This window comes from Brachyistius frenatus, unplaced genomic scaffold, assembly GCF_029030835.1.
Source record: "Brachyistius frenatus isolate BFR_SWC_R1_liver_20210118 unplaced genomic scaffold, ASM2903083v1 Contig_15, whole genome shotgun sequence".
Taxonomy (NCBI): domain Eukaryota; kingdom Metazoa; phylum Chordata; class Actinopteri; family Embiotocidae; genus Brachyistius; species Brachyistius frenatus.
The window spans coordinates 5,060,111-5,074,449 of NW_027210614.1; the positions used below are offsets into that span (position 1 = coordinate 5,060,111).

At 40.7% G+C, this 14,339-nt stretch overlaps 1 protein-coding gene across 2 annotated transcripts; it reads left to right on the forward strand.

The window, feature by feature from the left end:
• The first annotated feature begins 1,391 nt into the window (after positions 1-1,391).
• On the forward strand, positions 1,392-13,210 carry smyd2a (SET and MYND domain containing 2a). Of its 2 annotated transcripts, none has more exons than XR_011310701.1 (12): positions 1,392-1,681; positions 3,027-3,090; positions 3,903-4,013; positions 4,998-5,058; positions 7,127-7,254; positions 8,538-8,605; positions 9,298-9,400; positions 9,487-9,597; positions 10,339-10,459; positions 10,570-10,744; positions 11,463-11,609; positions 11,920-12,009. XR_011310701.1 is itself a non-coding variant. In XM_069693727.1 (12 exons), exons 1-12 carry the CDS (start codon positions 1,509-1,511, stop codon positions 12,001-12,003), a joined length of 1,308 nt encoding a protein of 435 aa, XP_069549828.1. In that variant the 5' UTR covers positions 1,392-1,508; the 3' UTR covers positions 12,004-13,210. The 2 variants fall into 2 exon arrangements, 1 of the variants encoding a protein (XP_069549828.1); XM_069693727.1 differs by having other exon boundaries at positions 11,501-11,609; positions 11,920-13,210.
• The last annotated feature ends 1,129 nt before the right edge of the window (positions 13,211-14,339 follow it).

The following is a 14,339-nucleotide window of genomic DNA, read 5'->3' on the forward strand; positions in this document are numbered from 1 at the left end:
CATTTGAGCACCATACAGATGGGTAATATTTCCTCCAGCAGAGATGGATTACTGGGACAAAAGCAATATGGTTGAAGTCACACATTTTTCTTTTGCGCACACACATTTTCTGTGTACATTACATGGACAAAGATACAGATTGACTATTTATGATATGCATCACGCTGTGCTGCTTCATAACATTTGAGGGTTAATTCTATGTTTTAGTTTCTACATGTGTTTCGTACCACACAGAAAAGAGGACTATTCAATAACAGTAATTCTGAATGGTCTTTTCCTTAACATAGAAAAAAAGACCCGCGTAGAGACGGCGTAGCATGTGACTTTGACCACACTTTATCAAAACCATGGGCATAAACGTGCTGCTATAACAGCTCTACACTCTTTTTTTCTTCAAGATGTTAGAACCTGGCTGCAAGGATTTGCTCTCATTCAGCCTCCAGATCATGAGGTCCAACAATGATGTTGGGTGATGAATCCTGACTCTTACTTTGAATATTCATCCTAAGTGTTGGATTGGTTGGGCTCAGGGCTCTGAGCAGGCCAGTTGAGTTCTTTTGAACTAAGAAAACAATTTATTTAACTACACCCCTGATCCATCCATCAATGTAAGTCACAGGGAGGCTGAAGTCTATGCCAGCTGACTTTGGGCGGAGGCATGGTACAGTCTTGACATGTTGCCAGTCCATCACAGGGCCAACATGGAAAGATACACAGCCCTTCACGCTCGCTCACACCTATGGCCAATTTTGTGTTTGGATTGTCGGAGGAAGCAGGAGCGCCCAGAGAAAACCCACACAGGCGCAGGAGTAACATGCAAACTCCACATGGAAAGGCTCCTGCTGAGTTTTCTTGTTCTGGGGGCTGTGTTGCCATCCTTCTTATAACTTGATACTGTAAAATTCTATATTTATCCAGAAAATCATCTGGTTTGACAGTGGAACACAATGACATACATTTGTTCAAGAATGTAAATTGCCTTATTTAATGTGCAGAGCTCCTATAAATTTGAACCATCTTTATTCATGTTTAAACATGCAAGGACTTTGGGTGCAGTTCCAGTAGCTCTCAATGTATTTGCACACGGAACAATTTTACAGGGAAATGCATATGGACATTCAGTTTAAACAACCCGAGAAGATAAGCAAATAAAAAGCTGTGACATAATAACAAAAGCTCCTGCTATTTGCAGGTTACATGTTTTTCACTGTAAACGGGGTTACAAATAGAGCAATAAGCATTTTGTTGCGTTATTACATAAATACCTCGGATAATAAGTTTAATATATAGGCCTATTTTGATTATTTTGTATAGAAGTACATATACTGTATGCAGCATGCAACCGTACATGTCGCCTGTCCAGCAGGGGGCGATGGCAGCCACACCGGACACACGGAGCACTGGTGAGGAAGAAGAAGCTCGGCTCAGACCGAAGCCGATTAGAGCACTCAGCGGGGACAGGTGGTGGTCGGAAGTATTTGACCGAAGAACTGTAAACGGAACCAACCATGAAGAACGAAGGTATAGAGGGCACGGAGAGGTTCCTGAGTCCGGATAAAGGCAGGGGCCTGCGGGCGGTGCGGCACTTCGCGGAGGGGGAGCTCGTGTTCGCCTGCCCAGCCTACTCCTACGTGTTGACAGTGAATGAGAGGGGGGCGCACTGCGAGCACTGCTTCACCAGGTAAAACTGCACCTGACCTCACCTCTCCTCTCCGAGACACAAACCCCTCCGGTACCGTTAACTACGAGCCGGTACACTGCCGGGATTTAAAACGGAACAGGGCGCGCAGCGTGTCCAGTTGAGCGCCGGCTAACCTCGGCACCTCGCTGGGTTAGCTTTTAAACCTCTGGACACCTACCCGGCTGGTGCAGGCTTAAAGTGGGGCGGTGCGGTGAGGCAGCTCACCTGACTGACGCTGCAGCATTTGTTTGTAGCACTGCAGAGAGACTACATGTTAAATACTGGCTTTTTATGCTCTTCGTGAGGTTATTAACACACTACTACACCGTCGTTTGGTTGGCTATCAATACATACAGGATGCATACTTCTACAGAAGACGCATTTCGACCCTGTTTGTAGTTATAACATGCAGGCTCTCCAGCACCTCTGTTCTTCAAAGGCAGACACCTGTAAAACTAATATATCTCCAAATATATCGCGCTGTGCCATATCCATGCTTGCACCAGTATCGGTGTGGGACGTGGAGGAGTTGCGAAGACCAGCCCACAGGACTCAGGGAGCCCTGTCATGTGTAGGAGTGTGTGTAGGCATGCTGTCAAAATCGTACAGGGAAGTTGAATTCAGTGCACTGCTCCTTTTTTTTTTTTTTTAAAGTTCATCCCTCTGAGATCTGAGGAACTATGGCACTCTTTATAACACTCTGTACAGTTAAATTTACTCTATCCCTCCGCGGCACTCTCACCCACACATTTTTACACACACGCATGCGCCCTACCCGGGCTGCCATGAAAAGGTTTGTAGAGCACTGAAAGGTTAGGGTGCTAAATATAGATGTCCCCATGTCCAGTGAGAGAAGGAGCCCTGAGATGAGAAGGCCAGGGGTTGAGTGAAAGACTGTACATTTGCCAGTCAAAAATATCCAGTTAAACTGTATATTGACCCCCTGTGTTTTACAGAATTACTGTTTTTCTTTGTATGAAATAGAACTGGAAATGTTTGTGGTTATTGCTAGAAAATGAACTGGATATTCTTGTTGAAATGCATATACATCCATCTTCAGTCACAGACCAAAATAAATCTACAAAACCATCTCATTCAGTGTCAGTTTGACAATGAATATGCCAGGTATCCAAATGTCGTGGGTTAAGAAAATAAAACTACAAAGTTTGAATTTAATCCCAAACTGAACCAATGAAAAGCATTCGGTAAAGCTGTCTCATCAGATGAAGGTACACGCTGTTATTTAATGTAATTTGTAAGTAGGATTCAAATTTAGCAAAGTGTGTCACTGATCCTCTTTAGCACAACTGTAGTGAAGGAATGTGTTGTCTTCATATCATTACAGGAGAGAAGACCTGTTTAAGTGTGGTAAATGTAAGCAGGCCTACTACTGCAATGTTGACTGTCAGGTAAGAGGATCTTTTAGTGGATTTTCATGTTGTGTGTGTGTGTGTGTGTGTGTGTGTGTGTGTGTGTGTGTGTGTGTGTGTGTGTGTGTGTGTGTGTGTGTGTCAGTCAGTTTCTAAAGTTAAGTAAAGCAACTGACAATGATTTTACTGGGAACACATACTCTTTTTATATGGAAAGAAAAAAGTGGTCCTACAAATTTTTAAATTGCACCCTTCTTCCTGCGATCCATTTTCAAAATGAAGAAGTGTCTGAGAATGAGCAGAGACAAAGACATTTGATTGTATTTGTCAGACATTTTACCGCTGACTATTTTTCTCGAGTCGGTTACAGTGCATATACTCTACTATCTGTGTGTTGTTTAAAAGATTAGCATTTTGTGTCTTTGCTGCCACTACAGAGTAGTTTAAAAACCCTTTTTTTTACTGGTCGTGTGACCCACCGTGGCACCCTGGACCACACCTAGAGAACAACTTCTAAAGATCTCCATGCAGGTATCATCCTGACACAGAGCGAGCGCGTGCTCACTGCTGTTGCTACGGCGATTCAGTTTGTCCTCCCTCTGATGGTCTCGTTTTAGTGTCGGGGTACAAAACACATTAAGAGCACTGCAGTAAAATACAGAGAGAGAGAAGGAGAGAGAGGTGTGTTTGCCTGGCTAATCATTGATGAATGATATGCTTTGTGGTGGTAAAATAAATCTCCTTTTTTCACCTTCTTGCTTTGTGGATCTTTATTTGTTGACGGTTATCAAGTTGCTTGTTACAATAACGATGATTAATAGCTCACTTCTTCTATGTGTGCATTTGTGCAGAGAGGGGATTGGGCCATGCATAAACTGGAGTGCGTCGCTATGTGTGCCTACGGGGAAAACTGGTGTCCATCAGAGACGGTCAGACTTGTGGCCAGAATCATCATCAAACAGGTGAAGTAACATGAAGCAGGAGGATACATGATGATCTAAGTTGATCATAAAGAGCATGTTAGAAGCATCACAGAGAAGCTGAACTAGAGTTGAGGTAAAGACTAAAGATATTCCTCTAAGTTTAGAATCCAAACTGTGACTTGAAATGCACAAAAATCTTAAAAAGCACAATCTCAGCTTGAGGTTTTGCTGTAATGTTTGTGACAGTGCAACAAAATATCCCGAAAAAAATAAACAACTCATTATGTGCATCATAGAAAATGAAGACAACGTAATATATTACATACAAATACAACCTATTACATACAAATACAACCTTTAGTCTTCTGTAATTACAAATACTCCGAGTAGAACACATCCTTTTTCACCGATTATGCACAGGTCTCATTAAAAACATGAATTATGGTGACATTGTGAGCTACAGCTGTGCATTTAACAAGAGATGTCTGAAAGAATCAACAAGAGGAAACTGCAAAGTTTACAGCCTTCAAACAAACCTTAAATAAGGTAAAGAGTCAAATAAAATAACTCGCTGGGTCTGTTGCACGGGTAGTGTCAATTGAAAGACAATGTGACTCTGTCTTTCAATTGTTGGTCATCTAGCTCAGAAGAGGTTTAACGCATTATGACTTGCTTTGGCCACGTAAAACTCATGCAGTATCCAGCAGATACAGTCAGACTGCTCGCAGTTTTAACAGAGCAGTACCATCTTTTAATTTTACCACAGTGTTTAAATTAAGTGTTGATCTCACTTACTGTCGGTGTAAAGGCAGGGCTGCTGTCATCAGCTGTGTTTGGAAGCTGCTGTGTCATCATTTAGTGATTTAATGACTAAAGTGGCCCAAAAGGTTTCAACAAAACCACCTAACTTAAAACGGTGAAAAGCGGAAATCTGGCAATTTTATATTGTCATTACGTCTTTTGCATAATTGTGTTGTTTTATTAAAATGCTCTCCCGTGTCTCGACTGTGTTTCATGTTGCAGAGAGTCACAACAGAGCGCACCCCTTCAGAAAGACTGCTACTGTTCAAAGAATTTCAATCCCGTAAGTCGGTGTGTGTATGAATTCGTGAGCGTGTGTATTTAGTTACATATGCGTGCACTTTTAGTTACATGGTGTGTGTGTGTGTGTGTGTGTGCCGTGTGTGTGTGTGTGCGCCGTGCGCGCGCGTGTGTGATCTTGCTGTGCCTTTGCAGTTGTAGCAGCGTGTCTATTAATATCCTCGGCTGTAGCCTCCAGTCCTGGTTCTGTCTCTTTCATTCTCAGAGTGTGCAGAGCGCTGGGACTTAAATCCCAAGCTTCTGGGTGCTGTAATTTCATGTTCTCTCCCCTCCTTTAACAACTACTGCCACTGTGCCCTTGAGCTAGGTAATCAGCGATCTTTTCTGGGAGATTGTGATTGCACTGAGACACTCTTAGGGTGTTAACATAACTCCATTTTAACTTTTAACGATTATGAAGCAAGGAAGCTAAACTGCTAAACGCGTATTTGTGTGCAGCAAGATTTGAACAATTTCTGTTTTTTTTAGTTCTTCGATGGTGCTTTAAATACAGCTTACTAACGAATGTGTGATTTTCATGTTTTATAATAAATAATAAAATAAATTCTAAAATAATTACCAAGAAGCCACAATGAAGCTGCTTCTGGTGGTCGTCATCCTAGGTTAACAATACAAGAATGTGGTTCGCCTAAATGCCCACAAAGTGTTTTCTCGGCTCCATTTGTAATTCTCATTTAGTCTGAGATGTTGTTGTCAGCTCAGATGTGTCAGCACAGGATTGTCACAGAATTAACCCTCACACCTGTCTGTCATGCAAACAAAGCAAATGTGTGGCCAGCTGCTGCCTGCTGCTACCAGTCAGTGAGTTGGTTTGATTGGCAAAGACACATGGCCAATAGCACTGGTATACTCTACACTTACTAATTAATAAAGTATATACCTACCTACTAACACTGAGAGTTCTTCTTTGGAACCATGTAACTAATAATTATGATAGTAGAAAGAAACAACAACAACAATGGAAAAAAAAAAAAAAAGCACATGGATATAATTCTGAATAAATAGTATAACCTCTATTTGTTATCCCTTATTTATATTACTAAGGTCATCTCTTATTTCTTGTGATTCCCATTACCAGTTGACACCAGTCCAAATCTATATATAAAAAAAAAGAAGATAATTACATAGTACGTTAAGGTTCTGATCTTTTTTTTTCACACTCAAAGCAGGTTCATAACATTACTGGAATCCAGCCTGATAAAATGGAGCTGCACTTTTCATCTGTTGAAGCCTCTCAAAATACAACAACACGCACATGAGCCGCATTCCTAAGTGTAACAGTGTTTTCTGCATGCCTCTACATCATGTAACATTACATCATGTAACATTACATCACCATTAATATAAAACTTGGGTATAAGCATGCTGCATCCTTTTGGCAGTGTTTCCCACAGGTCGATAATGTGCCCGTGATTGTGGATGGAGCAGCGTGTGACTGATGTGAATGCAGAGACTCATGATGATTAGAGGGGGAGAGTGTAACAAAGGTTATTTTCTCTAGCTACAATTTACAGATGTCCCCTAAATGCCTCACATGCACACAGCTGTGCACCAAGAAACCTTTACTCCCCACTCAGTCCCTGCAGCTCATGCAATTCAGACAGGTGTTTGGCCAAAAATTTGTTTGAAAGGAGTGAAATAAGGCGTTGAATGTGAGCTTCACACAAGTTGAAACTGAGTGATTTAATGTATCTGCCCAAATAGATCCTTTGTATGAGAAAGGTGCACTGATGCTGATGACATTTTCGGTTCGGTACCTGGCTGTAGTGAATGCGATATTCAGACTATTATTGCTGATAGATACCCATGTGGCTGTCTCGGAGACCTTTTTTTATGTGGCTGGGCCTCCTTTTTTAAAGGGAAATTCATATTTCAAGTCATTTTTGAATGTTGCCTTTGGAGTCAAACCGCTGGCCCATTTTAATGCTTCATGACACTTCACCTAACTCTTTTTTTCTCTCTGTCACCTTGTTCTCTTCATCCCTTGCCATCCCTGCCTCCCTTTTTTGTCGCTGTTATTAATTTTGTCTCTGTTTCATTGCCTCTGACAGATTTAGATAAGATGGACAGTGAGAAGGACGAGATGAATCAGGCAGACATAGCAGCGCTGCATCACTTCTACTCCAGACACATCAGCGACCTCCCCGACGAACAGGCTCTCACTGAGCTCTTTGCTCAGGTAAGACTTAACAACACTTTGATTAGATTAGAAAACTAAAGAAACACCAGGAAGTTGTTTGTGTTACCAGGCAAAATGTACTCGGGAGATTTTCAGGAGGTTTTTTTATTATCCCTAATATAATTCTTAAACGGTTCATCTTGGGTTTTGATGTGTTGTTGCTACAGTATACTCAGTTTTGTCTAACTGAGGACCTTTTTTTTTGCCTTTATTTGACAGTTGACAGTGTAGAGAGACAGGAGACAAGGGCAGACACTAAATAAAGGCCCTGCAGCTGGTAATCGAGCTGTGGATGTTGTGTTTACCTTATATCGTATGTATCCTAACCTTTAGGTGTCTGGACAGCCCTGACTGATCATTTCTAACCATACAGATGCTGCTTCCCCGTTTCTTGATGGCTCCTGTGAGCAATAACAAAGGTGATGCTTTTCTGCAACAGACCCCGTCCCACACTGTCAGATTAAGGGTGCCTGAGTGTACATCATACAGTCCCAAGCAGGTGCCTGTGTCCCCTTTGCCAGTAACTGTCACTACATGGAGAGACATTCAAGCTTTTAGTTTGTTTAGAGATGCTCCTCCCAAACACCTCCTGAGCAATGTTGTGTTTTTTTTAAACACTTGCTTTAAATCAATTTATTAAAACCTTTCTGCTCTTAGAACGATCCAGGATCTTTAGTTGGGTGTGGTTTGTTATTGTGTGATTAGTTATGCGCATGTAAGAATAATATTGTACTGACAGGTGTCGACCTTTCTGTGGAATGTGTTAACATAATGTGTTTCATGTTAAGGAAACATTTAGATGTAGAATGTGTTAACATAATGTGTTTCATGTTAATGACTGTGTTCAGAGGTTTCCTTATATTTCACCACTCTCTGTATTCCCCGTCGCCCTGCACTTGTTAGCAGACACACACACAGAGGAGCCCGTTTTAGCCTGGATCCGTATCACCCACTGGGTCCTGTCTCTTTAACTCTACAGCTTTAGCTCTTTAATTTGATCTGTCTGGCAGTGCTGCTGTCTCCTTTGCCTTCACGCTACACTAATGGAAACAGCTTCTTTGGCTTCTTATCACACAGCTACATTTAATCTCCACTACAGGATTTCCTCCTCAGAGGAAGGGGTGTCACAGCACAGTGGAGTAGAGAGTGATGCAAGTTGAGTGATCATATTGTTCAACCCTGCTGTTCCCTGTCTCTGTCTCCACCTGTTTGTTTGTTTGTTTGTGTCATCCCTTGTCTCTTTCTGTGTCCCTCCTTGTGTCCCGTGTTTCTTTTGTCTCCAGGTTAACTGTAATGGTTTTACCATAGAGGATGAGGAGCTCTCCCACCTGGGATCTGCTGTTTTTCCTGAGTAAGTAGCTAAAACATCATCACCGTTCAGCAGTCCATCCTTTTATAATTTTTGTGCAATTTACGGATAAATCTGGAAAGCAGAGTATTTGTAACATTTTGAGAGCTTAAGTCAAATAGCAACCTTCATCCCTCTGAATATCTCCTTACGTCCACACTCATCCCTCCTCCATGGTTCCTTTTCCCAAGTGTTTCAAATATTTATGGAGCAGTTTTATTTCAGTCTGTTTATCTCATAAATGCCTAATTTGCTTAATTTATTCAGTCTTTATCTGCTTTCTCTATTCGGTGTAGCCTATATGGTGCAGATGTTGAGATTTTTATCTGACAACTGATAAGTCCTAAAGTACCTCAAAAACGGTGCACAAGTGCACCTTGGATAACTGGTGCTATTTTAAAAGCAAACGGTGCTTCACCAAATATTGAGTTATTGACTCAGCGTTTGTCCATTTACTGCACATTGTATGAAGTTCACTGAAAAATACCAAATGATTCAGGGTGTTATTTTTGAAAGCATGCTTGCTTTACTTTTAGAGATAAAGTGTATATAAAAAATAAAACTTTTGCACAATGCTGTACCTGAACCACCATAGAGCTGTAGTCTCAACATCTTGAACATCACAGTGCTTTATTTATATGCTTTGATTTCACAGCCTTTTCTTCCACATTTTCTTTTTCTCTCCGTCCCTACAGTGTAGCATTGATGAATCACGGCTGTAGTCCTAATGTTATTGTGACCTATAAAGGCACAGCGGCTGAGGTCAGAGCTGTTCAAGAGATAAACCCAGGAGAGGAGGTGAGTGAACACGGGATACAATAACAGGAATGTAAATGGACAATTTCATAATCATTTCTGTGTCTCATCTCTGACTCTCTTTGTAGATCTTTAACAGTTACATCGACCTGCTCTATCCGACAGAGGACAGGAAAGAGAGGTTGTTAGATTCCTACTTCTTCACATGCCAGTGTACTGAGTGCACCACCAAATCTAAGGTACTGTTGACTTTTGTTCTTTTGATATATTTAAAAAAAAATGTGTTGGTAGCTGAGGAATATACCAGAAAGTGTTTCTGTTGTCTGTTGGAGAAATGCAGCAGGATCATGGCAGCCGTCTCCACTCTGCCGACATCAGGACCAATGGCTCTGTTTGTGTTATTTGCCTTCCTTTGTTTCCATTTGTACATTAGACTGCCAGACATGCTGACTATCTGTGTCCCAGTTTTGCACAACATACTAATATGTATGTACCATATCTGTCTATTTATGTGAGCCAATCTCTATAATATATCTTGTTTTGGAGGGAACTAATATTAGACATCATTTCAACTTTATAAACTGTTGCTCCTTTTACATTTGAAAACATGTATGGTGAGAAATTGGCAAGTTTTCTGTAAATTAAATCCTTCTCTGAGGTCTTGCTTGTCTCTGCTACTAGTTCATAATAACTTCCAGTTTTTGAGTAGCTTTCATTGTGCATTGCATTATAAGACAGTAACTCAACCCTGTGCTCAAAAATCAAACAGGCTGCGCGCGGGCAATGCATGCCGACATATTTGTGTGTCAATTCCAGAGTGAACCAACAACATACCAGGAACCTGATAATGTACAGCTGTTTAAATCTCTGAGAGGCCATAGTTTTATAACTGAAATCCCTTGAAGATTTACAGTATATTGTGTAAGATGTGCTAACAATTCATCTGTTTCTCTTTCTTTTTTTTTTCTGTGCCTCTCCAGGACCAGGCAAAGATGGAGATCAGGAAGTTGAGTTCTCCACCAGAACCCGAAGAAATCCGATCTATGGTCCTTTACGCCAAGAATGTCATTGAAGAGTTCAGGAGAGCCAAACACTACAAAAATATCCTTTTATCATTTATGATGTCTCTCTCTTCATCAATGACAACCTTTGACTTCCCTGCCTCCTCTTCTTTTGCTGCCTTTTCTCAGTGTTCCTTGACTCTCTTGCACCCCCTAGTGAGCTGCTGGAAATGTGTGAGCTCTGCCAGGAGAAGATGGGAGCTATATTTGCAGACACCAACGTCTATATGCTGCATATGATGTATCAGGCCATGGGCGTCTGTCTCTACATGCAGGACTGGGACGGCGCTATGAGCTACGGGGAGAAGATCGTTCAACCGTACAGGTAAACTGATCTGTCGGGGAGCTGCAGGGAAGCTGTCATGCAGAAACAGTCGAGCCACGTGCTTATAGGTTATGTCAGTCAGTTGTACAACAGCACTGTTGTCTGACAATCTGTAAACACAAGAGGATTATAAATCTCTGTAGACGAGTTGAATCTCATTCAGTTTAACATTTGTATCTCTTCAAGTGAGCAGAGGTCTGGTGATATTTCAGGGCATGTATACAAAGTGGGTTTTCGTCACACTTTGACACAATAAAATCACACTGGGAAAAAAATGTTGTATTTAAAAATAGTAATATAGATTTGCATTTATGGTTTTTAATAAAGAGCCCTTCATATTAAAATAATTTCAGGGTCCCTTCATCCCAGTATTGTTGTGATTTATCCAGACCTCTACAAGTTCTGAGAGCTCAGAATAATATGTTTTGTTGACTTCATACTTTACAAAATACACTAAAACTAATGTATATTTTCTATTTAGTGTTCTTTGTCCTACATACAATATATAACCTACAGCATATATCACATTAGTTTACTTTAGTTTTCTCTAAAGCTCGATAATGCTAAACATGTTTTCCCTCTGGTATACAAACTCTGCTACAGTATATGTTCTGTTTTATCATTGTATTTTCCCAGCTTGATATGTTTGAATTTTTGTAGCACTACAACCAAACCAAATGTCACATAAATCATAGATTAAATGTTGTTTCCTCTCCAGTTCATTGCCTTGCTTGATGAAGGATATTCTCTCTGCAGCGTTCACTATCCAGCTTACTCTCTCAATGTGGCATCGATGTATCTGAAACTGGGACGTCTGTATTTGGGGCTTGAGAAGAAGACTCAAGGAGTCAAAGCCCTGAAGAAGGTACATTTATTGACATCTGGTCTGTTGGTATATTGATTGGTGGCATTTTGAGGTAGAAGACACTGTAAGTGCAAGAAAGGAGGTAGACATTTACCAGCGGAGGAGTTAGCTGTAAAATGTTACTGAAGTCAGGTAGTTGAGTGCCTGTGCGTGAGGAAAATCTCATGTTCCCTTCTCTAAATTGATTTATTGTCTGTAAACTGCATCACTGTATTGGGATGGAATCACATCATACATTTACAATTTGATCAACTGTCATGGCAGAAGTGTATCTGAATGGTTTATAAAACACTGTCTGTTCTGTCTTCAGGCTCTGGCCATCATGGAGGTAGCTCATGGAAAAGATCACAATTATGTAGCAGAGGTCAAACGAGAAATCGAGGAACAGAAGTGAAGAAAGTGGAGCCAGAAGATTAAAGATAGAATCTCTGGAGTGAGGAGCCTCTCTAAGAGCAGCACCAACAAAATACACATCACAAATGCATGGCATGCATCTTATACCTCTCAGTTTTTCTAGACTTTTTTGGTACTCCTGTGTTGTTTTTCCTGCCTCCCTTCAGGCAGAATTTCTTTTACATGTCTACCGTCAAAATATTCTGGCTGAGGATGCCCACGTTTTGTACCTGCAGCTGGCAACTTCCTGTCAGAGCTGGACTTAACAGCAGACAAATGAGGGGTCACCAATTATGGGATGGAAAAAGCGTTCTTTTCTGACCTTGAACTTCCTTTGAAAATGTTTGTCTGCGTCTGTTGACCCATCAGCAGACTGTCTCACCGTCATGTACTGTTTATCCTTGGCAGCAGGTTTGGCTGCACACCGTTGCTCCAGAGCAGTTTATTATGATTTGAAATTCTATACAAAGTGGTGAGTAGTTGTTACTGAGGGCATTACTACTTGTTCACAGCCAATGCATTTAATCCAATATTCAGCAGCAGAGTTACTGGTTTGGTTGATTCTTGTTTAAACTGTGAAAAACAGTGACCATGCATCAGGCACTCTGTAGCAACAGAGAAGAGAATGCAAAGAAATATTCCTGGATGAGTAGTTTTATTGGATTGTCTTGTCTTGACAGTTCTGCTTGTTTAAAAGAACCAGAAAGTGTTGCATGTTTGACTTGTTTGTTAAGCATTTGTATGTGTTTTATTTTGTCTTTTTCACATGAGGCTTGTTGACCAAATGGGCCACAGGTTTAAGTGACTAAGAACCAGCTACTCTTATCTGTTCAGTGTATCCTTAAGCAGGGGTGTTGATTCAAGACCAGTTTGCCTCCTAAGTCACAGTGAAGACATTTGGACATTGACCCTGGAGCCTCTTTGCTCTCAGGAATAAAAGAGGCAACACTGTAGCTTTTGTTGCCTTTCATCAAGAGATACATTGTGTTCTAATGTTGATGTTTTAGCAGAAGCATCATGAATCCAGGTCATTATCCTGGTAAAGGACTGAGCTTAGCAGCTGTGGGCATGATATTAACATACACTATAACTTGGTAGGATCTACATTAACAGGGATAATAATGAGGTAGAAGTGGGGGTGTCATTCCAACCATACATTTTCAGCTATAAAGTCAATAATAATGAATTATTTCTTTTAAAAAAAAGAACTCGCATCTCCTTTTTATATCTGCTTTAATGTCAGGGCAAATACATTTTAATATATCCATAGTATACAGCAAATTTTATCAATAGTTCATCCTTTCAAGGATTTAAAAACTCAACATGCGTGTGGGTGCCTGAAACAGAAAACCATGTTGACTGAATCATGTTTATCACAAATACAGAGGTGTTACTTGTGATTTATGGTTTTAACTGACCCCGACCCCGAGTCCAACATCAGGAGGAGTTACAGGTCATGAAATTGTAGTTCTGCTGTAGCGTCCACTAAATCACACAGAAATACCAGGAGATAGGACTTACTGCCTGTTGTTGCTGTTGTAAATCTGAGGCTCAGCATGCAGTGTGTCAAGGAGGCTTTAAAAGGGGATGTAAAGAAATGCAAAGACCATCACCTGGGCCTTATTATCAAATTTTGTACAGTTTTTGTGACAAAATGATGTCAACATGGCAAACCTACGAGCACGGTTGGTTTCATTTTAGCAGTCTCGGTAATAAGTGGACAGTTGGCACTTTGCAGTGTAGTCTTCACTTTGCACTGCCAGGGGAACTAGACTCACAGATCCAATTCTTTTATTCTTTTTGAATGCCTGTAGCTTCTCCAGCTTTACCACAGAAGCAGTTTAATGCACCACATAAATGCGGCTTACTGATGGTTAGAAATAACCCAATTGCAGTGAGTTGCCCGTGGTCATATTTGTAGCAACTCCTCCATACATGACTCTTTGTCACCTGCAGAAGTGCATCGAGAAAGGTGCCTGCCTTACAGCTTCGCCTTGGTAATGCAAAAGCATCGTTTCAGCAACTCAGTTGCACATCTTCATTTTTATGCGTTTCTATAAAAGAAAAAACTGAATGCAAAGAGGGTTTGTAGGTTTGCACAAGCCAAAAAACATCCAAACATTATTATGGCCAGATCTGAGCAGTGTATTTAGTTTCTGGCCAGACACAAGGAAAATAACCATTATATATATATATGTATATATATATATATATTTTTTTTTTTTTAATTTTTTTTTCCCTTCCCTGTGATGTCATTAAAGATAAAACCTGTGGCATTCGTGTGTAAACACTGAAATCCTTCCTCATGCTGCATGTAAACCAGGTGAAGACAAATTG

Bases quoted from the DNA above. Each gene is read 5' to 3' on its own strand.
- smyd2a (XM_069693727.1), top strand. From the start codon at position 1,509: ATGAAGAACGAAGGTATAGAGGGCACGGAGAGGTTCCTGAGTCCGGAT. The intron at 7,255-8,537 runs GTAAGACTTAAC...TTTTGTCTCCAG, and splicing joins TCACTGAGCTCTTTGCTCAG to GTTAACTGTAATGGTTTTAC. The intron at 8,606-9,297 runs GTAAGTAGCTAA...CCGTCCCTACAG, and splicing joins GGATCTGCTGTTTTTCCTGA to TGTAGCATTGATGAATCACG.